Source organism: Triplophysa dalaica, chromosome 20 (genome assembly GCF_015846415.1).
Source record: "Triplophysa dalaica isolate WHDGS20190420 chromosome 20, ASM1584641v1, whole genome shotgun sequence".
In the NCBI taxonomy this organism is placed as follows: domain Eukaryota; kingdom Metazoa; phylum Chordata; class Actinopteri; order Cypriniformes; family Nemacheilidae; genus Triplophysa; species Triplophysa dalaica.
Window position 1 is genome coordinate 18,854,165 of NC_079561.1, and position 27,652 is coordinate 18,881,816.

The following is a 27,652-nucleotide window of genomic DNA, read 5'->3' on the forward strand; positions in this document are numbered from 1 at the left end:
ACTTTGGTGGATCTTCCAGCTCTGTTTAACCCTCGACTCTCAGAAGAGGAAGTGATGCGTCAGGCTCTCCGCTGTGTGTCTCTCTGTCATCCTGGAGTTCATGTTTTTCTCTTTATCATCTCTGATGGACCACTGACTGATGAAGACGAAGCAGAATCAGAGCAGATCGAGAGAATATTCACCTCAAGAATCAACAACCACACATTGATTCTCAGAATCCAGAAATCAGAGCACAGCACAGAAGAACCAAATGAAGCAAAGAAATCGGTCATTGAGAGTTTTGGAGGAAGACATGAGGTTCTGGATCTCACCACACAAGTGTCCGTGTTGATGAAGAAACTGGTGCAGATGATGGAAGACAACAGCGGAAGTTATTACTCAACAGAAACATTCTGGGATGCCCAGCTGGAGAAACTTCTGAAACTTGAAGAGATGAACAAGAAGCACATGCAAAAACAAGGTACAGCTACTATATAATAGAATAAATGCATTTTTTTGATAGTATATTATACAGTGTCACAATTATGTGTTTTACACCTACTCAATAAAGTTAGGCAAAGTATGAAATAATATGAATTGAAAAATCCAATTAAACAACGATAATGTATCAAATGCATTTCAGCGATGTCAGCACCTTTCACACATTGTAGTGTCATGAGCTACGAAAAATCCCCAAATAAACTACATAATAAAAATAAAAAATAAAAAAAACTATACAATAAACTATACTTCGTATAGCAAAATCATAGTTTGTCTCATAGTTTGCCACAAATTCACCATTGTCTCACTACAAACACCATGATCTTACCAAGATGTTTGTAGCAAAACTTTAGTAATACATTACAATAACAGTAGTCAAACTGACAAAATCTACTACACTTTTACCATAATAAACATGATAAAATCTTAATTATGTTTATCAAGAGTTACTGGAAAGAGCAACTGATCATTCACAAATATCACTTATCACATTCACAGATGGAAGAGAAGTTTCAGATGATGTGAGGATTGTCCTGCTGGGAAAAACTGGAGCAGGAAAGAGTGCAGCGGTAAACACCATCTTAGGAAGAAAAACCTTTATGACGGACATATCTCATGAGTCAGTTACTAAAGAGTGTCAGAGAGAGAGAACTGAAGTGAACAGCAGATACGTCACTGTGATAGACACTCCAGGACTGTTCAATACTGAACTGAGTCATGAAGAGATCCAGACAGAAATGATCAACTGTCTCTCAATGTCACTGCCAGGACCACATGTGTTCATTATTGTGTTGAGTTTAGCACAACGCTTCACTAAAGAAGATACAGAATCGCTCAAGATCATCCAAGAAACATTTGGTGAAAACTCTTTAATGTACACCATGGTGCTCTTCACCAGAGGTGATGATCTTAAAGATAAAACCATCGAAGAGTTTTTGGGAGAACCTGGATCTCCTTTAATGGACCTCATTGAACAGTGTGGAAACAGATATCACATATTCAATAATACTGAGACTGAAGACCGCAGACAAGTTTCTTCTCTACTGGAGAAAATAGACGCCTTGGTGAAAGAAAACAGAGGGAGTTACTACTCAAGTAAAATATTCAGACAGATGGAGAGAGAAAAACAGGAAAAACAAATAAAGATACTGATGGAGAGAATTGAACAACTGAGCAAAGAGAAAGAAGAAGAGATAGAGAAAATAAAGATGATGATGGAGAAAGAAATTCAGAATCATGAGCAAGAGAAGAAGAAAATAGAAGAGGAATTCAGAGAGAAAGAAGAAAGATATAAAAGAGAAATGAAGCAAGACAAAGAACAGATGGAACTTGATGAATATAAGAACATTAAAACTGAGAAAGAGAGGAAAGAAAGAGAGAAAGATCTTCAGTTAAAACATAAAACAGAAATAGATAGATTGAGGATGATGATTGAGGAAGAAAAACAGAGCCATGTGCAGGAGAAAAAGAAAATGGAAGAACTGTTTAGTAAGAATGAAAAACAATTCAGAGAAAAGATCGAAGAAATCGAAAATAGGAAAACGCAGTTACAAGAGCAACTAATGAGAAAACTTGAGGAAGCACAGAAACGGATGCACGATGATGAAAGAAAGAGAGAGGAAGACAAGCAAAACTGGAGAGAAAAACAGGAGATGGTTGAAAAATTGATCTTGAATGAGCAACGTCTGAGGGAAGAACAATGTAAAAATTATGAGGAGAAAATTCAGCTGACTAAACAACAGTGTCAAGATGAACTCATGAGAGTGAAACCAGATGATTATGAACACAACAGAAGAAGAGACATAGAGAACATAAAACTGTGCTGCTCTCAAACAACTTCATGTCTACAGGTAAGTGATCAATGAAAACTTTCCTTGTTTGCATATGTCTTAGCTACACCCAAGGGAAGGATAGAAGAATTGAAAAATGTAATTAAATGCCATACCCTCGCTCTCTACATCTACTCTACGTCTTTCTTAAACATCAAATTAATTAAACTTAACAGAAAAGATGTTTAAAATCAAATCAATTCATCCTCAATGAATTATGTAAATAGGAAGTGTTGACACTTCACGCACTGAACTGTTGAAGTTTCATTACTTAGTGGAAAGGAGGGCGGAGCTATCAGACGCTGCTGTCTGTTATTCTGTGGAGTGATTACGCTTAAATCTAATGGTGACTTGCTGGACAAAACAGATGGAAATTACATTAAATATGTACAAATAGATTTTATTGACACACTTTGTGTTGTGCAATTGATGTCATTTGCCGTCGTCTGGAAAACCGTACTTGACCGTCTTCAATTTGAGCAATCTCCTCCCTGGAGTGTGCTTTTCCCATTTGAAGTTTAGTTCGGAACAGGGCATGGTTTGCATAAAATAAAATTGCTAATGTGAAAGCTGTCAAGCGGACCCGGGTGCGCACCTGGCTACCGAACCCGAGACTACATTTAATTTTACATTTTATATTTATTCATATGGCGTACTCTTTTATCCAAAGCGACTTTGTTGTGTATTGTCAGAAAACAAACTTCACGATCACCAGTAATCACGTTTTCTACTTTATTCCATCATACATCTCTCCTACCTCCTCCTCATCCTTTCTTAACAGGAACTCTAGCGACACCTACAGTTTAGACGTGTATTTCAATATACCACATATTCCTTTTTGTGGAAGAAATATTTGTATTATACTTTAAGTAAACAGCACAGAAAACAAAAAACAACAGTTATATGACGTCAACAACATGCATAAATTCGAACCTGAATTTTTCTCTTTTAACTTAAATGTCAAGCAATTTTCCATTCCAAGGTAAAGATGAACAAACATAAAAATATATGGTTTTCTTTTTATCAACCCCTGTATCTCCCTCCCCTGTTAACTTAGGAGGTATATCTCTTTATGTAACATAGTCCTTTGACCAAACTGGAGCACGACACACTCTATGTGGACGTGTGGAACTAGGGGAAGAGATTAACAGGTGAGATGTCTGAGGTGCTTCTAGAGGCTTGAAAGAGTCTTCAACAGGAGGACCCATCTCAGATGTGGGAACACAGGAGGAAACCAGTGCCAGGTGAAACGCATTCCAAACTTTGCCATCCGAAAGGAGGTATGTTGCAGGGCCTTTTTGAGCCACCACCTTAAGGGGCTCAGTAAACTTGGAATGTCCTTTCTTGATGATTCCAGGCCTTCTGACACGCACAAAGGAACCGACTTGAATCTGTGGAGATTGTGCGCTGCGTCGTCGATCCGTATATTCCTTCATTTTACTCTGTGACTCCTTGATGCGCTGTGTCAGGTTGGTTTGATCCTTTGGAGGCGCCACGCACGGAAGACCTCTGACATGCAATTTTGTCTTAATCTGTCGACCATGTAGGAGCTCAGCAGGGGACAGTTTTGTCACAGCATGTGATGTTGCCCGGTATGTATGTAGAAACTCTGTGACAAAAGTTTTCCACTCTTTACCTTCAATGCTAGCGGTCTGTAGACAGTCTTTAAACACTCTGTTGAAACGTTCTATCTCACCATTCGCTTGTGGGTAGTAGATAGAGCTACGGCAGTGCTTAATATCTCTGTCTGCAAGGAATGCTTCAAACTCAACAGAAATGAATTGCGAGCCATTGTCAGTTACGAGTTCAAGAGGATTACCTTCTCGGCTGAACACCACAGACAAGAATTTCACAAGAGTTGCAGATGTAATGTCAGGCGCAAACGCAATCTCTGGCCATTTGCTGTAATAGTCAATGAGAGTCATAGCAAAACGACATCCTTGAGGAGCATTATTCAAGGGTCCAACCACATCAATGGCCAGCTTTTCCCAAGCTGTTGTTGGAGTAGGCACAGGACAGAGTGGCGCTACATGGGTATTAGCAGTTTTATCATGCTGGAGGCAGGTGGAACAAGATTTGATGGCATTTTCCACTTGGCAGTCCATGCCAGGCCACCAATACAAATCCCTTAACCTCTGCTTTGTACGCACGATCCCTTGATGAGTGGCGTGTGCCAACTGGATGAACTTTGTCTGCAATGCTTCTGGAACGATCACTCGATGTGTGCCACGAATTATGTACCCATCATGTACAGACAACTCATTCCGAAGACGATAGTAAGGAGCAATGACTGAATCTTTCGTGCTGTGAGGCCATCCCTTCTCAATACAAGCTCTAACCTGTCGAAGAAGAGGACAGGCGTCACACGTAGACTTAAGCTCCTCCACAGTAACGGCGGCGAATTCAGGTGAAAGGACTGCCACCATCTCTGGCTCTTGTTCTAGAATGTGATCAGAAGATGGGAGCGGAAGTCTGGACAAACAATCAGCAGTCACGTTGTCTCGACCAGGCTTGTATCTCATGCTGTAATTAAAGCAAAGAAGGCGTGCAGACCATCGAGCAATCCTCATGCCTGCGCGTCCAAAACCCTTCGTGGAAAGCAACGTAGTCAAGGGGCTGTGATCAGTGCAAAGAGTGAAATGGCGGCCCCAAAGGTAAGTTCGCCATTTTTCAGTGGCCCAAACACATGCCAGGGCCTCTTTCTCTGTCGTAGAGTACTTTGTTTCGCAGTCCGACAGTGTTCGAGAAGCAAAAGCGACTGTTCTTTCAGTAATGCCATGACACTGGGTTAGCACAGCACCAATGCCGTAATCCGAAGCGTCCGTAGTTACTGTCGTTGGTAACGATGGATCAAACAATGCAAGGGCTGGGCTAGTAGTAATCAGTTGTTTCAGACGACTGAAATTTTCCTGGACCTCTGCAGTCGAGCAAAACTCGGCTGACTTTCGAAGTAGTGCATGGAGAGGTTCCACCAATGTTGCAAAATTGGGAATGAATTTCGAATACCAGCCTGCTAGTCCGAGGAAAGAACGCAAGGACTGTGCATCATGGGGAGAAGGCGCTTGCTGTATAGCTAGAATGTGGTCCGGGTTTGGATGCAATCCCGAAGCAGAAATAACATGGCCAAGAAAAAGTAACTCCGTTTTCCTGAAGTGGCACTTTGCCACATTAAGCTTTAAACCACAGTTTTGCAGACGCTGTAGCACAGCTTGAAGTCGTTTCTCATGTTCCTCAGGAGTCTCAGCATAGACAATTATGTCATCTAGATAACATTGCACACCGTCCTGACCAGCCAAAATTTTAGACATCATCCTTTGAAATGCACTAGGTGCTGATGCCAGCCCATAAGGGACCCTTGTGAAACGAAAAAGTCCATCATGGGTGACGAAAGATGTCAAATCCCTACTATCCTGATGCAGGGTCACTTGGTGATATGCATTTTGGAGATCTATTGTAGAGAACATTGAAGCCCCACGCAATTCCGTAAAAACTTCCTCAATGTGTGGTAATGGGTGACTGTCGACCACTACGGCTTTGTTTGGCTCTCGTAAATCAACGCAGAGACGAATGCCTCCAGATTTCTTTTGAATGACCACAAGCGGCGACACCCATGGAGACGACTCCACTTTTTCTACGATCCCTTCAGATTCCAGCCTGTTTAGCTCTTGTGACACTGCATCTCTCACTGCGAATGGCAGTCTACGCAATTTCTGCTGTACTGGTGGCACATCTGAACGCACATTCACTTTGTGTACAAAGCCAACAGCCAAACCCACAGGCTCCGTGGAATTAACAGCAACCTGTCCGATTTCTGCAGAAGTTGCAACAGATCCATTCCTTATATCCAGATGCAGAGCAGAGAAAAGATCCATGCCAAGTATTGATGTTCCGCCTGTCACAATGTAGAATAAAGCCTGTGTGCGATTACACTGATGCGTGACAGTAACAGAAAGGCACCCTAAAACTGGAATAGGCATTTTCATGTATGTCACCAAGCGAACATTAGGCACCGTGAGGGAAGTATCTGAGAAGTGTCGTTGGTACAGATGCTCTGGGAGGATGGAAACAGCCGATCCAGTATCCACAAGTAGTCCAGTGTTTAGTAAATTCCCGTCAGCAGTATGCAAGGAAACATTACATGTAAGGTTTTGTTTCCGTTTCAGATGCAGTGGCATTTCAATGCTTAAGACTGTTAACTCTGGTACAGCAACCTCTTGTACATTACAGGTGGATGCAGAACTCCGACAAACTCTAGCAAAGTGTCCCATTTTACCACACTGTCTGCATTTTGACTGTTTAGCTGGGCAATTGGGATAGTTTGCTAAATGTGATGTAGTACCGCAACGGTAGCATGTTCTTGCATCGCTTTTTTTCTGTGTTGTATTAGATGTCATCTGATGAGAAGCTGTGGACTTACGTGTAGCAGATGTCTGTCGCCACCGATGTTTTGCACCATCACGTGAGCCAGTATGCACCACTTGAACAGAGGTTTCAGCTCGCTCCATAGCTTTAGCTTCGGCTACTGCAGAGTCAATTTGTCCCGCGATCGTAATTGCCCTTTGCAGAGTGAGATCCGTTTCCAACAGCAGACGTTCCCGAATGCGCGGAGTGGACGTCTTCTCGACAATCTGATCCCTTAGCATGTCGTCAGCGAGCAAACCGAATTCACAGGTCACAAGCAGTTCACGCAGAGCAGCCACATATTGCACAATAGGTTCACCGACTCTCTGAGCACGCTGGCGAAATTTGTTTTCTCGACAACCACGTTCACTTTCTGTACAAAAAATGCTCGTAAAGCAGTCAGCGCAGTATCGTATCGTTCATCAGCCACAGTTAGTGTATAATAAATACGCTGTCCCTCCGTACCCAAGCAATGGATAAGCAACGCACGCTTTCTCTTTTCTGGAAGGTCTTCTTCCGACAGAGCAGTCATGTAGTTATCAAACATACAAATCCATGAATTAAACGGTACGGTCGGCTCACCCGGAGTTTCCAAAAAAGCAGGAGGGGGCGTGAGAGCAATCAGCAACCATCCTCGTCGCCAATATGTTGTGTATTGTCAGAAAACAAACTTCACGATCACCAGTAATCACGTTTTCTACTTTATTCCATCATACATCTCTCCTACCTCCTCCTCATCCTTTCTTAACAGGAACTCTAGCGACACCTACAGTTTAGGCGTGTATTTCAATATACCACAGACTTACATGGCATTATACTATACATTTGTTTCTAAGTATGTGCAATCCCCTAAGATCGAACCCACAACCTTGTGTTGTTAACTCGATGCTCTTACCACTGAACTACAGGAAGACTACCTGAAGGAGGTGGTCTGAGTTCGGTTGCTCTCGAACTGTAACGCGATTTGAATGAATATGAAAGCAACACGGACCCGGGTGCGCATTTGATAAGTAAGTTAAGGGACCGTTTATGCGTTTACGGCAATAACAATGTATTTCCTTCAATAAAACACATGTAAGAGATAATAGTGTTGCTGATTTACCTTGGATTCGAGTGAGAGTGAGCCTGCATTTCTTCGTTTCGAGTGAAATCAGAGCGGCAGGTCAATGGTAAACTGTTCTCTCAAAAAAGTCTGTTTGTAAGGAGCAGTAAGCCATCTCCATGCAACGCACATACAGTAAACCCAAATTTCATTTACTCTGCTGCGCATAATAGCACCAAATTAATAAACACACAATATATCGATCCCTTTTTCTGTTTTCTATCATGCGCCGTGCACATTTTTGATGACGTAAGCATCAAACGCAAACTCACCAGGGTTCGACAGAATCTAGTTTAGTGTGAAACTAAACCAACCTTACGTGCGGCATCGGGATCAAACACACTCAAATTCAGACTGCAGCAAATAAACCCAATCTGAAAACAGCCTTAGGGCATCTACTATGTTTTTGCTGCCATTAAGATTAAAGTTGGTCTTGTTTGTCTCATCCTAATTTGTCACAAATGACACTATAAATCCTATCTGCATCCAACCAAACCAAATATCTTTCCTGGGTTTCTGAATTTTGTGCTGGTGATCCAACAAGATGTTTTGTCATCAGGAATGACAAAACAATTATAATGACCTTTTTGAGTGAGTGAGTGAGTGAGTGAGTGTAGGTGGGTTCAACAGGTTCAAATAGCATTAGAGCTAACAGTCTTATAGGCCAGCTATCTGTATTGACAAGAGACTGGGTCCAAATTCAGATCAATGGAAGACCAAAAATTAAGAGCAAACACAAAAGTACGACTTGGATATGAAATACATTCATGTGTCTTATTTATGAGGCATTTACTTGGTTGTGACATTTTTCAATGTGTTTCAACTGTTACCATTATTTATATTGTGCCAAGTGGAGGAGAACAGATGTATTAGGTTTTAATGAAACTTGATAAGGATCATCAAATGTTGGACCTATGGCATAAAGAACTCAACATGACACTATTCCTTGTGTCCAGGGGCGTAGCCAGAACATTTTTTTCAGAGGTGACCAGGTAAGACCCAGTGATTTTAATAGGGTAACCAAACAATCCTTACAGACAGAAATTCTTTAGTTCCCACCTTTTACACCAATTCTTCATTACACATAGTTTGCTGGTCAAAAACATACAAAAAAAGTAAAGTAAACAATGCAATGCTTTCATGGGTCTTTTCCTGCTTAATCTTAAACATGTTGGTTTTTTGTTTGGCTAATTAAAAATGTGCCATACTTACAGATAACAGTTGGAACATTACAAAAAGATAAGATGTTACAAATTACAAGAACATTAGCCAGGGGTTAACACAAAATTTTTAATGATGACAAAGACAAAACCAAAAAACAACACGAGAGGGTAACATAACAAAACGAATATAATAACATGATGAGACAGGACTAAGACTGACTATACTTAAACAAGACTAAAACAAACGTTTGACAAGAACTACACATAACTAGACTAGACTGACAAGGCACAAGAACTCACCAAACAAATCACAATGAACCAGCTTAGGCGAGAAAACACAGGGGCATTATAAAAGGGATCAAATCAAGAGGGGAACAGGTGCAGGGCAATAATGAGGAAACGAGGGGGCGGGGACAAAGGCGAGACCGGAGATAGTGTATAGAAAGTCATAAGGACAATAATTGCCTCCCTCCACATAAAACAGGGGTTCTGTCATAATCCTGCCACTTAACCAAGAGAAACATGACGTGATGCGGCAGAATTACAAGATAATGTCTCAGTATTGTTGCGGCTGGTCCAGGAATGCATTGTTGCAGTAAATCCTGTAGGATTAAGGATGTGTTTTGAGGGCATTGATATTGTCCTTCAGGTTGTGATAATAGTTTGTGTAACTTGTCATTGTAATCCTATAAAATAGAGGTGTTTCCTACACGTAGTACCCTATAGGCTAATTTAAGACTTTATGTGTGTAGGGGGGTCCCTTAGAGACACTTGTGCCCAGGGGCCTCTTAAATCTTAATCCGGGCCTGACCACGGTGTTTGGCTGCCATTTTTTAATCTTCTTTACACGCAGAGGAGCAACTGTGTCTAGCGTTTCTGAGAAGGTGGAGTTAACATTTTCAGTGGTAATGTCAAGATCTTCAATTTTATTACACATGCTAGAGATTTGAGACCATTCAGGTAGATTATTGAGAAACGCACCCATGGTAGTTGAAGTTATTGTTCTACCATATTTGTAACAGGGAGTTTGATTTGCAGCCATAGGACAGTGAAGCAAACATAATATCAGATAATTTTCCTAAAATGTCTTCGCTATACTGAACATTTTTCGACAATATCAAATCTAAAGTATGATTACGAAGGTGAGTGAGTCCTGACACATGTTGGAGTTTAGAGTGTCTTTGAAAGCCATATCTAAAGCATCTGTATCATTATCTACATGGATGTTTAAGTCACAAACGACAAGGACTAGAAATAGAAAATAGCTCTGATAAGAACACACCAAATTCAGTGTGGTGTCCTGGAGGACTATATAAATAGCAAGAACTAATTTTTTGGAGAGAAGATTATCGCAAGTTGTGCATTTTGTGCATAGACAGTTGGATATGCCATTCTGTATGCTCCATGACCTGGGCCCCAGTAAGTCAAGTTTTAGCATTAAGACTATGTGCCATATTTCTCAACTCAACTTTATTTATATAGCGCTTTTTACAATTTTCATTGTTACAAAGCAGCTGTACATGAGACACCTGAGCCCGGCCAGGCAGATAGTGCAAAATAATATGCAAACGGTGGTGAGGAACCCAAAACTCCCATCGAGAAAAAAAAACTCAGGAGAACCCTGGCCCAACCAGGGGATTCCAGTTCCACTCTGGCAAAAGCTGCTGCCTCTGCACAAGCTCAACAGTGCTTGCACAACAAGGCTTAATAAAAATATAAAAATGAAGGATTTAAGATTATCATTAACAATCTAATAGCATTTGAAATGTTGTAGGAAAAACAAAGTTGTCGCGTCCTTTATCCAGCTCTATCCTCTTAGCTCTTGTCAGGTCACCGCTTCCCATTCTCAGCTCTGCCATCAGGTCTGGGCATGAACTGCATCCTGCGGTAACCATGTAACAAAGAGACAAGACTGGCTGAGAGTAGAGTACTGTTCTGCACTCTTTGATGCAACAAGTACATCATTTGTTGTTGGATGTGTTCCTGGTTCCGGTTGATCTAAATAATGCTGCCTAAATCCTCTGAGGATTAATATTATGGAGGTGTAGTGTATGCGAGATTAAAAAGATGAGTCTTTAGTCTAGATTTACACTGACAGAGTGTGTCTGCCTCCCGGACCGTGCAGGGAAGAATATTCCAAAGTTTAGGCGCTAGATAAGAAAAGGATCTACCACCTGCACTTGATTTTGAAATTCTAGGTATTACCAACTGACAGGACGCCTGAGAGCGTAATGTACGCGGAGGTCTGTAATACAATAGAAGTTCATTCAAATACTGCGGCGCTAGACCATGTAGGGCTTTATAGGTAATAAGCAAGATCTTAAAGTTAATGTGATGCTTTATAGGTAACCAGTGCAAGGTTGACAGAACCGGGGTTATATGCTCATACTTTTTTGTACGTGTAAGAACTCGAGCTGCCGCGTTTTGAACCAGTTGCAGTTTTTGTAATAGGCCCGCAGGGCAACCACCTAGAAGTGCATTACAGTAATCTAGTCTTGATGTCATGAATGCATGAATTAATTTCTCTGCATCTGACAGTAGCAGCATATGACGTAATTTAGATATATTCTTAAAATGGAAAAATGCAATTTTACATGTGTTGCCGACATGGCTTTCAAATGAGAGAGTACTATCGAATACAACGCCAAGATTCTTAGCTGATGACGAGGATTTTATGGAGCATCCGTCAATCGTTAAGCAGTATTCTTGGTTGTTACGCATAGCAGTTTTCGGTCCAGTAAGTAACACTTCTGTTTTGTCCGAGTTTAGTAGTAAAAAATTGTTACTCATCCACATTTTTAACTATGCAATCCTTTATTCGATGAAACTGCTGGGTTTCGTGAGGCTTCGAGGAAATATAAAGTTGAGTATCATCAGCATAACAGTGAAAGCTAATTCCGTGTCGCTTTATTATATCTCCTAGAGGTAGCATGTATAATGCGAAGAGCAGAGGCCCCAAGACTGAGCCCTGTGTTACACCGTACTGGACTTGTGATTTGCGGGACACCTCATTGTTTATTGCTACAAATTGAAAACGGTCGGATAAATAAGACTTATACCATTTCAATGCTATTCCGTTAATGCCGACGTAATTTTTGAGTCTATGTAGAAGTATGCTGTGGTCAATGGTGTCAAATGCAGCACTGAGGTCTAGCAGCACCAATAACGAAATACAGCCACGGTCAGACGCTAAAAGCAGATCATTTGTAACTCTTATCAAAGCAGTCTCTGTACTGTGACATGCTCGAAATCCAGACTGGAATTCATCATTAATGTCATTCCTTTGGAGGAAGGAGCATAATTGAGTTGAAACTACTTTTTCCAGAACTTTAGATATAAAAGGTAAATTCGATATAGACCTGTAATTCCCTAGTTCTTTAGGGTCGAGTTTTTTTTTTTTTTTTTAAAGAGGCCTTATACCAGCAACCTTAAATGCTTTAGGCACATGTCCTAATGTCAGAGATGAGTTAATAGCACTGAGAAGAGGATCTATAATGTCTGGGAGCATTTCTTTCAGTAGATTTGTAGGTATAGGGTCTAGCATGCATGTTGTTGATTTGGATGATCTAATGATTTTAGACAGTTCATCGTGATCTACTGTAGAAAATAATTGCAATTTCTCCTTAGGGGTGCTGTAGTTAGTTTGTTCAGCGGATTTCACTACAGGTTGCATTGTTATAATTTTTTCTCTTATATCTTGGATTTTACTCGTGAAGTAGTTCATAAATTCATCACTGTTATGCTGATAATAAGAATCTGACGTCGATGACGACTTATTTTTTGTTAATTTAGCCACAGTGTTAAATAAAAACCTAGGGTTGTGATGGTTTTCCTCTATTAGTGTTGAAAAGTAGGCGGATCTAGACGTTTTTATGGCATTCCTGTAATTTCGAGTACTATCCTTCCATGCTATACGAAATACGTCAAAATTCGTTTTCTTAAAGTTGCGCTCCATTTTCCGGGACGCTTTTTTTAGAGTCTGAGTGTGTTCATTATACCAAGGTGTCGGGCTGCTATTTTTAATTTTCTTTAAACGCAGAGGAGCAACTGTGTCTAATATTTCCAAGAAAGTAGAGTTAAAATATTCAATAGTAGTGTCAAAATCGTCAACGTTTTTCCTCATGCTAGATATTTTAGACAATTCAGGCAGATTATCGAGAAACGCATCTTTGGTAGTTGAAGTAATCGTTCTACCATATTTGTAACAAGGAGTTTGATTTGCAGCCGTAGGCCATTGAAGCAAACATAATATCAGATAATGATCCGAAATATCTTCACTCTGCTGAATGATTTTAACATCGTCCACATTTATACCATAAGAAAGTATTAAATCTAAAGTATGATTACGAAGGTGAGTGGGTCCTGACACATGTTGACTAACGCCCATGGAGTTAAGAGTGTCTTTGAAAGCCAGTCCCAAGGCATCTGTATCATTGTCTACATGGATATTAAAGTCACCGACGACAAGGACTCTATCTGCGTCCAGTACTAGTTCTGATAAGAACCCACCAAAATCTTTCATAAAATCTGTGTGGTGCCCTGGAGGCCTATATAAAATAGCTAGAATAAATGTAAAAAATGTTTTGTCCTTAGTATCAGGTGTCGATACGTGAAGTACCATGACTTCAAAAGAATTGTATTTAAAATTAGACTTCTTAGAGGTGATAAGAGAATTATTGTAAAGTGCAGCGAAACCTCCCCCTCTACCTTTTAGACGAGGCTCGTGTTTATAGTAATAATCTTGGGGAATTGATTTATTTAGAGTAATATAATCATCTGGCTTTAGCCATGTTTCTATCAAACAAAGCATGTCTATTTTATGATCGGTTATCAAATCGGTTACAAAAAGTGCTTTATTTGAGAGAGATCTAATATTAAGCAATCCGAGTCGTAACAGTTGATTATCTGTATTTTGTTCATGTTTGATTTGTTTAACGTTTATTAAATTACTTTCAAGAGGTTTACGCAATATCTTATGTTTGCTAATCCGGGGGACAGACACAGTCTCTATTTTATGTTGTTTGTAAGAAGGGATTATTACATGTTGTATATTTTGTGTATTCTCTAACGTGAGACGGCAAGCAGACAGTTGGTTAAGCCATTCTGTCTCCTTCCTGACCTGGGCCCCAGGTAGTCAGCTTTTAGCATTATTAAGACTTTTGGCCAAATTTCTAGAGAGGAGGAAAACCCCATCCCAGGAGGGATGGAGACCATCTCGTTTCAACAGGTCAGGTCTGCCCTCAAAACTCTTACAGTTATTGTCATGATTCCGCTATCATGTCATGTTTATTCTTAATCTTGCAGCGGAGTCATGACTAAGTCTAGGGTTTTGTGTGAGAAGGACATGGCATGGCTTAGATTTTGGCTGTCATGCGCCTTCTCGTGTCTCGTCTATGGCCCCGCCCCTCTCGTCTCCTTGTTAGCTTCCCTTGAGTGTTTTATTACCCACACCTGCCTATTGTAATTATCCTTTGTTCGTCTCCCTATTTAATGCCCTTGTATTCTCTGTCCTGTGCTCGTTTGTTCTTGTACATACTGTTCTGAACTCTTGTTCCAAGGAGTTATCCATACGCTGTGTCCCAGCATTCATTTCCAGTGCTCTGTTCCTGTTTTTGGATCCTTTTGATTTTTGTTACAGTTTGTTACCCTACGTGAGTTTTTCGTTCCTGTTTGGCTGTCTTTGTTTATCCCCTGTATTTTACCCCATTGTGGGTTTTTGTTTTGTGTTTATTAAAATCTTTTGTTACCTCATACCGCTGCCTGCATTTGGGTTCTATCACCACACGTTTCGTGACAGAACAAACGAGCCACTAATGAACCCAGCAGGCAGTAACTCGTCCCAGACTTGGTGGCAGTCAACCTACAATCAGGTCCAGAAAGGCAACGGCCCTTTTCCTCCCCAGGGTAATCGGACCCTGGATGAATATGCACGAGGATCGGTGGCTAGGCGGGGTTTTCTCCCAGAGGTCCTACTTAACTCTTATTTCCTTGCTGGCCTCGTCAGTCCTCCTCTGCCGGAGGAACGGGAGAGGATGATCCGGGGGTCTTTCCAGGATCTGGTAGAGGATCTCGCTTGCAGGAACCCGCAGGACTCCTCCCATACCCACCTGGATTCTATCCCGGAGGACCGGGTTCTGACCTCTGGGATGGTGAGGCTCTCTAGTCCCCCTATCGCTTCTCTGCAGCTGTCCACACGCCCTGTGGTCCGATCAAGGAAGCATAGGAGGGGGTTACTTCCTCCACCGCCAGCACCAGCCACGGCTCCGGTCCAGTCCACGATCCAGGTGCAGCCGGCGTCCGTTCCGGTGCAGCCGGCGTCCGTTCCGGTGCAGCCGGTGTGCAGCCGGCGTCCGTTCCGGTGCAGCCGGCGTCCGTTCCGGTGCAGCCGGCGTCCGTTCCGGTGCAGCCGGTGTGCAGCCGGCGTCCGTTCCGGTGCAGACGGTGTCCGTTCCGGTGCAGCCGGCGTCCGTTCCGGTGCAGCCGGCGTCCAGTCGGACCCAGCCGGCCTTACACCCGGAAGTCAAGCCTGCCCCTGTTCCCCACTGGACTTCACCCATTCAATCCCCCCGGGGCTTCACGCTCCCGAGCGCCACCTCGGACCGTGACTCCTCCTAAGACTGTCCCACCCTATCCATACCCTTTTGGACTGCCCCCTAGGTACTCTTGTTTGCCCCCACCCCCCCTCCCTTGTTTGTTATTTTTATTGTCTCACCCCAACCCGTTTGTTATTATTTCTTGTATGCCCCTAATCATGTTTTCAATGTTCTGTTGGTTTTTTTCTGTTACCCAGTCTGTCTTGTCTTGTTAGTTACCCCTTGGTGAACACCTGGAGGTGTTCATTTGAGGGGGGGGGCTTATGTCATGATTCCGCTATCATGTCATGTTTATTCTTATTCTTGCAGCGGAGTCATGACTAAGTCTAGGGTTTTGTGTGAGAAGGACATGGCATGGCTTAGATTTTGGCTGTCATGCGCCTTCTCGTGTCTCGTCTATGGCCCCGCCCCTCTCGTCTCCTTGTTAGCTTCCCTTGAGTGTTTTATTACCCACACCTGCCTATTGTAATTATCCTTTGTTCGTCTCCCTATTTAATGCCCTTGTATTCTCTGTCCTGTGCTCGTTTGTTCTTGTACATACTTGGAAACTTTGATGTCCGTTTGCTGTTCTGAACTCTTGTTCCAAGGAGTTATCCATACGCTGTGTCCCAGCATTCATTTCCAGTGCTCTGTTCCTGTTTTTGGATCCTTTTGATTTTTGTTACAGTTTGTTACCCTACGTGAGTTTTTCGTTCCTGTTTGGCTGTCTTTGTTTATCCCCTGTATTTTACCCCATTGTGGGTTTTTGTTTTGTGTTTATTAAAATCTTTTGTTACCTCATAACGCTGCCTGCATTTGGGTTCTATCACCACACGTTTCGTGACAGTTATTTATAAAATCTATATTATTCTGCAGGCACCACTCAGAAAACAAGCCATTTAGTGATGATAATCTGCTATAAATCTCATCACCACGGTAATCAGTAGGGGGGCCAGAGAATATTAGAGTGTCTGACATCGTGCTCGCGAGCTCACACACCTCTTTAATATTATCTTTAGTGATCTCCGATTGACGGAGTCTAACATCATTTGTGCCGACGTGGATAACCATCTTACTGAATCTACGATTAGCCTTAGCCAGCACATTTAAATTTGACTTGATGTCAGGCGCTCTGGCTCCCGGTAAACATTTGACTATGGTGGCTGGTGCCTCTATGTTAACGTTCCGGACAATAGAATCACCGATCACTAGGGCACTTTCAGCAGGTTTCTCAGTCGGTGCGTCACTGAGCGGGGCAAACCTGTTCGAGACTTTAATCGGAACGGTTGAGTGATGTTTTGTCCTGCGACTATGCCGTTATACCGTCACAAAGTTTCCCAGCTGCAGGGGATTTTCAACCGGAACCGAGCTGTGTGCGCTAACATTGCTCGCATCCGAAGTGTTTTCTACAGTCCTAACACTCTTACTATCCTCAAATAAAGATTGGATGCGAGACTCTAATTCTAAGATCTTCTCCATCAGCAATCCTACTTCCCTGCATTTATCACATGTAAAACCCTCGTGCTGACAGAGAAGGCTAAGCTAAACATATGACATGAGGTGCAAGTAACAACAATAGGAATAGAAGCCATAACTCACCGGGTATGAAGTGCAATCCTAACTTACCAAGGTTGCTTGATGACTCTTAGTATATATGCTTAAAAAGAGAAACAGTTAGCACACAAGAAAAATAGAGGGAGATGATATTCCACAGTGTAAACGGAAGGCAAGCTAACACGCTAATATGCTAGCGGCGTTACGCTTCAATTAATATAGATTTAGAAAATAAAGTTATAAATAAGTCGGCAACGACAATGATAGGTAACTATAGTAAAATACACTAATATTAAGACCAGGAACAAATGTGAGGTGAAGCAAGTGTCAGAGGATACAAACTAGCCGCCGGCAGCGATGCAATCAGGAACCGGAACCGGCTCTAGGAACAAGGACAGCACCAGCCCAGGAGAGATGGAGACTGTTTCTTTTCATCAGGTCAGGTCTGCCCCCAAAACTCTTCCGGCTATTAAAAAAACCTATATCATGCTGCAGGGACCACTCAGATAACCTGCCATTAAGTGATGATAATCTGCTATAAACCCCATCACCACGATGTGCAGGGAGCGGCCCAGAGAATATTACAGTGTCTGACATCGTGCTTGCGAGCTCACACACCTCTTTAATATTATCTTTTGTGATGTCGAATTGACAGAGTCGAAAATCATTTGTGCCGACGTGAATATCAATCTTACAGAATTTATGATTAGCCTTACCCAACACATTTAAGTTTGACTTGAAGTCAGGCGCTCTGGCCACATTTGACTATGGTGGCTGGTGCCTCTGTGTTATCGTTCTGAACAAATTAAATCACCGATAATTAGGGCACTTTCAGCAGGTTTCTCAGTCGAGGCATCACTGAGTGGGGCAAACCTGTTTGACTGTAATCAGAACGGTTAAGTGATGTTTTGACCTGCGACTACGCTGTCTCACAGTCACAAAGTTTATTTGGATATAAATTAATATGAATCTGTTTATTTATCTGATTACAGACCGATGAAGCTGAACCAAAGTTCAACGAAAACCTCAAAACACTCTTCACTAGACTAGGTTTGACAAACAGGGAACAGGATCAGATGAGAACAGAAGACATTCTTCAAATCAGCATGTTTTCACTTCAGTCTCAGGAGCCACAGAATGAGACTGAACTTGTGAACTCATTCCTACAAAAACTGTTGAACATGAACTACAGAGCAAGAGACAATCTCATAAAACAAAGAGAAGAGGATTCAGAGATTCACAGTGATATTCACCCGATGGATGTTCAGATGGCTGTGTTTCATTGTTCTGATAGTTTCCTAAAAGAGCTGATGGTCACTAAACTCTCTCAGTGTCAGTTTGCTCTTCCTCTGCTTGTTCCTGATCCATTCACACAACACATTGAGTTTCCTCTCTGGACATTCAGACAGATCAACAAGAGCTGGAAGATCAGAAATACTGACAATAAAATGACCAGTCAAACCCAACCGGTGTGCCAAGCAGAAACTCCAATGGTGTCGTTCTTCAGGTTTGGTTCTGTGTCTTCATCTAAATCTCAGCTGATGAACAGTCTGATCAATGAGAAACACAACACGTTCTTCCACAGAAACTGTGCAGGCAGCAGCAGAAGCAGATTACTGATGGATGGAGTGGTGGAGATCGCCTGGTACTGTCCATCTGGAAAAAACACAGATCAATTCAATGAATGTGTTGCGTTCTGTAATCTTCATGGTGATGCAGAAGTCAATGAGATACAATATGAGATTTTAACCAGCATGTCTTCAGTCAATGTCCTCTTCTTACCAGATTTGGGACAGAAGAACCAGAATAAGGGTTTGGTGAAATCACTCTTAAGATCTCCTCAGCCTCTTATTTATCTCCTTACAGAGACTGAGTGTGAAAAAACTAAACTGGCAGAGGGAAAATTCATGATTGGTCTTTTGAACAAAAATCAGTGTTATCTATCTAAACAGATAAGAGACACTATCAGAGTCAGTCTAAAAGAAAACAAGAGGACTTTTAAACTGGAAGATGTGGCCAAACACACAGGAATTGAAGTAGATGAGAATAATGCAGAGTGTCAGAGAGGAAAAGAAGCAGCACTTCAGATCATGAGATTACTGGATAATAAAGATCCATCAACAGTGAAAGAAACAAACCTGCCGTGTCAGGGAAAACTCTGGCATGACTGGTGTAAAGTCAACAAAGAGCTCCATCATTTAGGAGGAGAAAATCTAGAAGAAGAGAAAAGTGCCAAACTGAAAGAGATGAGAGAAATAAGAGAAAACCAAATAGAACAAGGATTGAGTAAGTTTATGAGGATGTTTTCAAAAGAATTGCTACCACTTGAAATCAGTGATAAAAAATATTTTTTCAAATGGTTGAAAAATCTGCTGGATGACTTCACTTCAAACAAGGTTGGTGAACTTCTTAAAGTGTATGATGTGAAATGGAATGAAATTTCCGCTTTAAAAAAGATGCCTGATAAACTTGACCAACTGCAGACTGAAGAAACAAACCTTGAGAAAATATCAGAACAAATCAACAGAACAGCATTTGGACTGGAGCACATTATGAGAGAGGTCAGTCAGATCTATGAATCATGGTCATCTCTGAAGAAGGAGGAAGGTATTAATTTATCTTCCCTCACAAGTCTAGCAGCAGAGATGATGATGTGTGGATTTCCACTGGAGCTGATGGATGGAGATGCTGCTCATGTTCCTCTGATGTGGGTTTCTGCTGTTCTAGATGAACTCATAAAGAATCTGGGAGATCAGAGAGTTTTTGTTCTTTCAGTTTTAGGGATTCAGAGTTCTGGGAAATCCACTCTATTGAACACCATGTTTGGACTTGAGTTTGCTGTCAGTGCCGGTCGCTGCACCAGAGGAGCTTTCATGCAGCTGCTGAAAGTGTCTGAAGACATTAAACATCTACTGAAGTTTGATTATATTCTGGTTGTTGATACTGAGGGTCTTCGTGCACCAGAACTGGATGGAAGATCAACAAGAAATCGTGATAATGAATTGGCAACATTTGTTGTTGGTCTGGGAAATCTGACATTGATCAACATCTTTGGAGAAAACCCGTCTGACATGAAGGACATTCTTCAGATTGTTGTTCAGGCCTTCTTGAGGATGAAGGAGGTGAGACTGAATCCCAGCTGTATGTTTGTTCATCAGAACGTTTCAGACGTCACAGCTGGAGATAAAAACATTGAGGGAAGAAGACGACTGCAGGAGACTCTGGATGAGATGACGAAACTCGCTTGTGAAGTTGAAGTCTGTGATGCTGAATGTTTCAGTGATGTCATTGCATTTGATGTTCAGAACGATGTGAAATATTTTGCTCAACTGTGGGAGGGAAGCCCGCCCATGGCACCACCAAACCCAAACTACTGTGACAATGTTCAAGAACTGAAAGAATCTATTTTAAGACATGCTTCAAACTCAGATGGCATGATGCTGACACACCTAAGAGGACGTATTGAAGATCTCTGGAAGGCTTTACTGAATGAACAGTTTGTGTTCAGCTTCAAGAATTCTCTTGAAATCGCAACTTACAGGAAAATAGAGACAGAATACAGTAAGTGGAGCTGGAGTCTTAGAAGTGCCATGTTGGAAGTTGAGAACAAACTACACAACAGAATAGAAAATGAAGCAGTTCAGAAAGTTGAGGAATCTGATCTTCACGCAGAACTTCAGGCAAAAAGTGCTGAGGTGAAAAAGACAATGTCAGAATTCTTTGAGAAAGACGGAGATGCAGGGATACTGAACCAGTGGAGAACTTCTTTTGAAATAAAAATCAAAGAGCTTCAGGAAAACATCAAGAGGGAGACAAATAAGAAGTTAAATCAGGTTCTTCAACAGCGAGACATGAAGAAAAAGATTGATGCTCAGAGGACACAACATGAAAACAGCCTGTTTGAAAAGAGCAAAGAACTTGCCTTAAAACTTAAAGACAAAGCAAATGATGAAATTATAATGAAAAAAGAGTTTGAATGCTTCTGGAAAGATCAGGTAGATGGAATTATCCAACACACTCCTTCAGTGAAAAACACTGACGTGTTAAAAGATGTGACCGAACACCTCAGAAACAACTATGAAAGTCTCCAGGTAGACATGAAAATAAGCGGAGTGTTAATTGACATGTTTTCTCTGCCAAGTTATTCAGATTATGTGCAGTTAAAGAAATCCGGTGGAATATCTGGACCTATTAAAAATGCCTTAAAAAAGGGAAAAGAGATGTTGGGCTATGCTTTATCTACAGAGGATGAAGTCCAGATAAGATTTTTAATCATTGAAGTTGGTGAGCAGACACAGAAAATGATTCGGTCATTTAACATTGCAAAGATGGGCTACAACATCAGCTACATTCAACAACTCATAGATCACATAAAGACTCGAATAACAGATCATGAAAAACAGCCAAAAGTGAAGTATGAGTTCAAGAGAGATTTCTTTAGAGATTTAGTACAGTCCATCTGTCAGAGAGCAAACAAGACAATCACTGATCAACACATAATGTTCAGAGAAGCAAATGATCCTGTTCTCTATTCTGAAAGAAAGAAAGAAGAATACTACAGTACTTTTCAGAAATACTGTCAAGGATCAACATCAGCTGCCATAACTGGTGAATTCATCTGTAATAAACTTATAGAGACCATTGAGCAGAATGTCTGCAAACAAACTGCCAGAGATTTATCAGATGAAATGAAGACAAACTGTGAATCACTGAATGGAAACAGAACCAAACTGGAGAAACACATCCTGACAGAGCTGGCTAGAACAGAGGATTTCAGAGCATACATGACCTACATTTACAATCCCAGAGAATTTTTTAAAAGTTTCATCAGAGCTGAAGTCAGTCAGTACGTCACTGAAAGATTTCATGACAGTGTTCAACCTAAGATGAAAAATAACATTTCACTCCTGCAGAAGAAGATCATAAATGCAACACATGAGTCCACCAGACATGTTCAAGAGATCAATGGAGATGTTCATTCATGGTTTGATCGTTTCACACACCTGCTGTCTGATGTGTTGGTGTTCTCTGTAAGTGACCTCAGTGGAGTGAATATTGATGATGTTGATCTCACCGTCCTAGATGATGTGATATCAAAAAATATATCTTCTGTAATGAAGACCATTCACAGTAGATTCACCACAGAAACATTTCCAGTGAAGCTGGACTTTCCAGACAGACCAGATGAGATTCTGATTGGTCATTTCTGTCAGTGCTGTTGGGTTCAGTGTCCTTTCTGTGCTGCCATCTGCACCAACACCATAGAAAACCATGATGGAGATCACAGTGTTCCTTTTCACCGTAATATTGGACTGAATGGCTGGTATTATCAAGGAACAACAAACCTAGCCATCAACATCTGCACATCAGCAGTGGCCAGTGACGGATCTTTTTATCCAGATCATGATTCAGATGACACATGTCTCTGGAAAGAATACAGAAAAGGAGGTCCTAAATATGCTCACTGGAGTATCACCCCTGACATTTCTGATCTGCCATATTGGAAATGGTTTGTGTGCAGATTCCAGAAGAATCTGGAAAAGTTCTACAAGAAAACCTTTGATGGGAGTGGTAGGATTCCAAATGAATGGAGAAAATACTCTAAAGAAGAAGCTATTGAAAGTTTGCATAAATACATTTAATGGAACACACAAAGGCCTGGTTTCACAGACAAGACTTGGTTTAAACCTGGACTATGCCTTAGTTAAAGGATATTTAAAATGTCGCTTTTATTAAAATGCCTTATAAAAACATTACTGGTTTGAATTTTGAGACAAAACACTGACATGTTTAAGAAATGGAAGAGCAATTTATTTCAGTAAAGACAAAATTTAGTCTGGGACTAGCCCTAAACCTATCTTCATACACAAGACTGTTTGAAAGTTCTGGTAGGTAGAAGCTCAACCAACTGATAGAAAAGTGTAAAGATAAAGTTCAATCAAGTGAGCAGTTCAACAGAAAAAAACGGAGATTCAAGAGAATCAATTCCAATCTCTAGATTTTCTTTTAAAACATTAAAAGTGCAATTTCATGTGATGGATCTTATCAATTGATATTTGTAATAACACCATGTGTGTATCATCTGAACATTTCAATGATGAAATTCTTATTCCAGATCTGTTTTCATTTATTTTCTTATTTTTCTTATTCCTCGTTTATATATTTGTTTACTTTTACCTATTATTCTGCTGTCTAATTTTATGTTCTGTGTATTTATAGCGTCGTCACAAGTAGATATGGGGCTGTTCCATAAAACAAGATCACGAAATAAACCAGGTTTATTTTGGTAAATCAGATTTATTGTCTGTCGATTTGGTCTCATAAAGTAAACTTCAAATAGTTCGAACTCAGTTACTATGGCAATTTATGTTGGGAAACTAGCCTGGTCCAGAGCTGGCTAAACCTAAGTAAATTAGTTAAATAAATGATGGACCACAATAATAAATGAAAATACTGTCTGTGAGCGGCTGAGTCTGGTTCCTCCAGAGGTTTTTCTCCATTTATTTATCATTGTAGTTTGGGTTCCTCGCCACAGCAGACTGTGTTGTAACTTTTCTGTGTTTTCAGTTTTTCTTTTCTCCTTCAAATCTGCTTTGGAAGCAAGCGCTATATAAATAAAATAAAATTGAATTTAATAATAGCTAGAAACAGAATAATTTCAAACAGTTACTGGCCAAACATGTTAAGGGTGTTAGTGTCGTAGATGGTCTGCCTGAGGAGAGAGAGGCTGCCAATGATGGTTGTAGAGAAGAGCTGATGGGACAATAAGCTGATTTTTAATGAAAATTAAACAGACAGTCATAATTATATGTAGCTTTAATTTTTCTCTTTTCCTTAAGTTTTATACAATTATTTTATTGTATGTTAAATCTGCTTGCTGGAAGAGAAAGCATATCATTAAATATTGTTGAAACAACAGGTCCTGTGTCACTGTCTTATGGTGGTCTTTTTCCAGTTGTTAGATTTTCAGCTTTAACTGTCAACTTTTTTTTCTTTCATGTTTTATATTGTACGTCTACATTCAGTGTATCCCTTTTTGTGAGGAGGTAGAGCTTGTACAGTCTTATTCTGTAGAAACAGAAATAATTATTTGATGGGATTCTCTTGGCATTTTGTTGTAATGACTTAATATTCTCTATATTGTCTAAAATAGTCACATGTTGTCTCACTCTGAGGCAAGTAAGTGTCCTGCAGCCAATAATATTAGGAAAATACACAATGTGAGTACCTCACTACAGAAGTGGGCCTTAATCTAATGTGCAAACAATGATTACTGTACCTTAGAACGCTGTGAACATAATAAACAGACACATTATTCTGAATTGTAGATTGGTTCTCTTATTCAAACTCTGTTTATTGACAATAAATCAGTGCTTTAAAGTCTTATACACACAGGGTTTCTAGTTGCTTTTTGAGGCTAGATATAGTTATGCACATTATATCACTGCTGAAATCTAATGGTAACCTAAGACATTTGCACAACACTGTTTTGTAACATATTAGAAATAATAAAAAAGTAACATAGGTATAACATTTTGTGCAAGATATTTTAATAACCATATTCCTTGATTACTGTTTGAATAAATTGTAGCAAACATTTACTATGATTTCTATTAAAATAGACTATATGAATACATTTGAACACATTATACTTACTGCATGTATTGAGTCATTTAGGAATTTCTTGCTGAAGGTGCAGTGCACCAATATGCTGGATTTCAACTGCCATAAAACACATAAGAATAAGAAGAACACCAAACATCACTCTAGTTTCCTTAGCAGATCGATTTGATCAACACTTGACGTATAGCGCTGCTGAATAATAATAATGTCTGCACGCAATAATCTTGACTAGCCTTGTTTGAAGTTTCAGGATCGCGTGAATAAAGCTACGCTTTATGAAACCCATTTAAGCCCGACCGATTAGTTTAGTTCATTCAAGTCTGGTTTTGGATCTTAATTCTTGCTATTCTATGCAACTTTTATGAAACAGCCATATGGTCTCATTCTCAAGGTCACGAGACAATGTTGTGAAGCAGTAAATTTCCGGTATCTATGTTGGTATACCTGTTGAATCAGTTTCTATAGTCAAAGTATTGAAGTGCAACTAGGATTTCAATAAACTTCATTTTCTATCACTTCGAGTTTGTCTCCTGCCTTTTCTCAATGGACAGAGGCCTAAGAAATGGTGAAAAAACTGGTACACATGTGCTCTAAATCAAGGATCAGTGGAATCTCGCATGTTTGTCATAGTTAGCAGGATGATATCTCTTTATTCTTGCAAAGCAAAAAAAGATCAAATGCTTCATATATTAGAAGTAAATACTGTCCCTGAGAGTTTCTGTGACATTACCGTTTAAAAATTCATTAAAATGTTTCCCATAAAGGCATATGAAACAAGCTTCTCTTTTTGGACTTTTTTTATTTTGTTGGTGATTGACTTTATGATGAACACGTGTATGTTCTGGTCAGGGGAGAAACATTTTCTTGTATAGTCAACTTTCTTTTACAGCAACCGGTCTGTCCATTCAGTTCAACTATGAAAGACTCATTTACATTGAAATACTTGCAGTTAAATGTGTTCATTATGTTAGATGTAGTCCTTATATTTGGTTTAACAAATCTGCTTTAACAACGACAAACCTTTAAAAGTACAACGAAGATGTGAAACACTCTAACAAACAGGAAAAATACCCAAAGTGACTGCGTCTGCCGAAGTGAAAAAACTGCTGATATGAGAAAATGACAGGAAGATAAAGCCCAAAGTTACCGACAATGATGTCACTGATTAAAACGGCAGACGCATCATCAGGTCAGGAGACAAACATCTGGTATCACAAATATCATGTGGCTCTTCATTATGTTCTTCATCACTGTGAAGGGTAAGTTATTACACCACTTTGTTATAAATCAATAAAAAAATGACTTTAAATTGTTTTTCTACATCCTGCTTGTGTCGCATAATTACAATTGATTTAAAGCCAAGTAAACCTATTTGATATGTTCAATGGCCAGCATAATATTCCACTTTTCTTGGCTACTGGCAGACAAAAAATTTAAGTGATCTTATGTTGTATGGAAATTATTTAGAATACGTAACGAACTCGGTTACTACCGTAACCTCTGTTCACTGAGATACGAGTCAGTGTTTTTTCTTCAAATTTAGTTTTTAAAGATTTATAAAGAAAAATTACAATGTATCAGGATCAGCGATATCTAAAAGAATCAAAGAACAGAAGAACAGTGGAGAAATATGTTACTTTGAAATGTTCGGCATATTTCAAGAAAAGAGCAACTTCCTGCTGCTGTTGAAAATTTTCTTTGTGGTTTCTCTCATGCAGCTAAACATCAAAGGACGTATGTTTTCAAGTTCATCTGACATTGAGAGTTTACTGTACACTTCTATATATTCTGCTATATTAAAGCAGAAGTAATCTTAAAGGCAGAATTAACCCAAAAGTGAAAGTTCTGTCATTTTTTTCTGCAGAACCTAAAATATATTTTGAAAAATGTTCCCCATTCAACATTGAACCCCATTGACTTGTATATAAAAACACAAATCCACTGCAACATTTCTCAAAATATCTTCTATATGTTCCACACACGACAGAGTCACGAACAGGTTTTAAACTAAATGATGATAAATAAATAATGGCAGAATGATCGATTTTTGGTGCACTATTCATTAAATAATTAAAGTTTAGCTAAAAAAATTGTGCAGCTACATGCAGATGGATGTAAAGATGTTGTTCTCGTCATATCAAAAGGTTTTTGATAGTCCATAACACACATGTAACCACTATCCACAATTTCTAATCTGTTTTCATATTGTTCCAGTGGGTTCCAGTGAGATTAAAGTGCAGGAGGGAGATGTCCTCAATCTCCATCCACGGTTTGAGGATTTTAACAAAGACCATCAAATCTTGTGGACGTTTTCAAATGACAATCAAAGTTCACGCATTGCCCAGTTGTATCATGGGAATATTTACACTCATTATGAAAATAGATTCAGTGGCAGAGTTCAGCTGAATGAGAGGACTGGAGATTTAAACATCTCAAACATCAGCACAGATGATTCTGGACTTTATGAAGCATTGATTGTCCTCAACAAACAGATCACAAAAATCAAGTTTAAAGTGGATGCATTTGGTAAAATACACCTACAGTTGATATCAAACTAATAGTCAAAATATAAAAAATAATCTACTTTTCTCTTCTTCTTTTAAGCTCGTGTCTCTGTACCCGTCATCATCATCAGCAGCTCACTGGTTAGCGTGCACCAATCTCCAGGTCAGATCTTTTCTCTTTTTACATAAACAGTGAAATAAATGTTGAAATGATCATCTCGAACTACATCTTTCTCTCTATTTCAGCGTTCCTGTCTCTGTGTCTGCAGGTGCTTCTCTACTGCAATATCAAAGAGCTCTGTTCACTGTAAAAGAAATTAATGAATAAACACAATATATCAGTTTCAGCATCCACTGTGACCATGTATTAAGACACACTTTAAATCATTGTTAATATTACGGTCCGATGACAACAGGCAATAAT

General features: G+C 40.0%; 3 protein-coding genes across 3 annotated transcripts; all 3 read left to right on the forward strand.

The window, feature by feature from the left end:
• The first annotated feature begins 374 nt into the window (after positions 1–374).
• On the forward strand, positions 375–2,345 carry LOC130409587 (GTPase IMAP family member 9-like). The gene is made up of 3 exons (XM_056733629.1): positions 375–460; positions 979–1,684; positions 1,919–2,345. The coding sequence occupies exons 1-3, from the start codon at positions 433–435 to the stop codon at positions 2,343–2,345; spliced, it is 1,161 nt and encodes a 386-aa protein (XP_056589607.1). The 5' UTR covers positions 375–432.
• Positions 2,346–13,494: 11,149 nt separating this feature from the next.
• On the forward strand, positions 13,495–22,743 carry LOC130409478 (interferon-induced very large GTPase 1; the record flags this gene model as incomplete). Its single annotated transcript, XM_056733478.1, has 2 exons — positions 13,495–13,504; positions 18,152–22,743. Coding segments are annotated over 2 exons (4,602 nt in total), but the record flags the coding sequence as incomplete, so codon positions are not given.
• Positions 22,744–25,928: 3,185 nt separating this feature from the next.
• Positions 25,929–27,539, forward strand: LOC130409588 (SLAM family member 9-like). The gene is made up of 4 exons (XM_056733630.1): positions 25,929–25,983; positions 26,939–27,250; positions 27,329–27,391; positions 27,475–27,539. Exons 1-4 carry the CDS (start codon positions 25,947–25,949, stop codon positions 27,537–27,539), a joined length of 477 nt encoding a protein of 158 aa, XP_056589608.1. The 5' UTR covers positions 25,929–25,946.
• The last annotated feature ends 113 nt before the right edge of the window (positions 27,540–27,652 follow it).

Bases quoted from the DNA above. Each gene is read 5' to 3' on its own strand.
- LOC130409587 (XM_056733629.1), top strand. From the start codon at position 433: ATGAACAAGAAGCACATGCAAAAACAAG. The intron at 461-978 runs GTACAGCTACTA...TCACATTCACAG, and splicing joins GAAGCACATGCAAAAACAAG to ATGGAAGAGAAGTTTCAGAT. The intron at 1,685-1,918 runs AAAGATGATGAT...GATGATTGAGGA, and splicing joins GAAGAAGAGATAGAGAAAAT to AGAAAAACAGAGCCATGTGC.
- LOC130409588 (XM_056733630.1), top strand. From the start codon at position 25,947: ATGTGGCTCTTCATTATGTTCTTCATCACTGTGAAGG. The intron at 27,251-27,328 runs GTAAAATACACC...TCTTCTTTTAAG, and splicing joins GTTTAAAGTGGATGCATTTG to CTCGTGTCTCTGTACCCGTC. The intron at 27,392-27,474 runs GTCAGATCTTTT...TCTCTATTTCAG, and splicing joins TAGCGTGCACCAATCTCCAG to CGTTCCTGTCTCTGTGTCTG.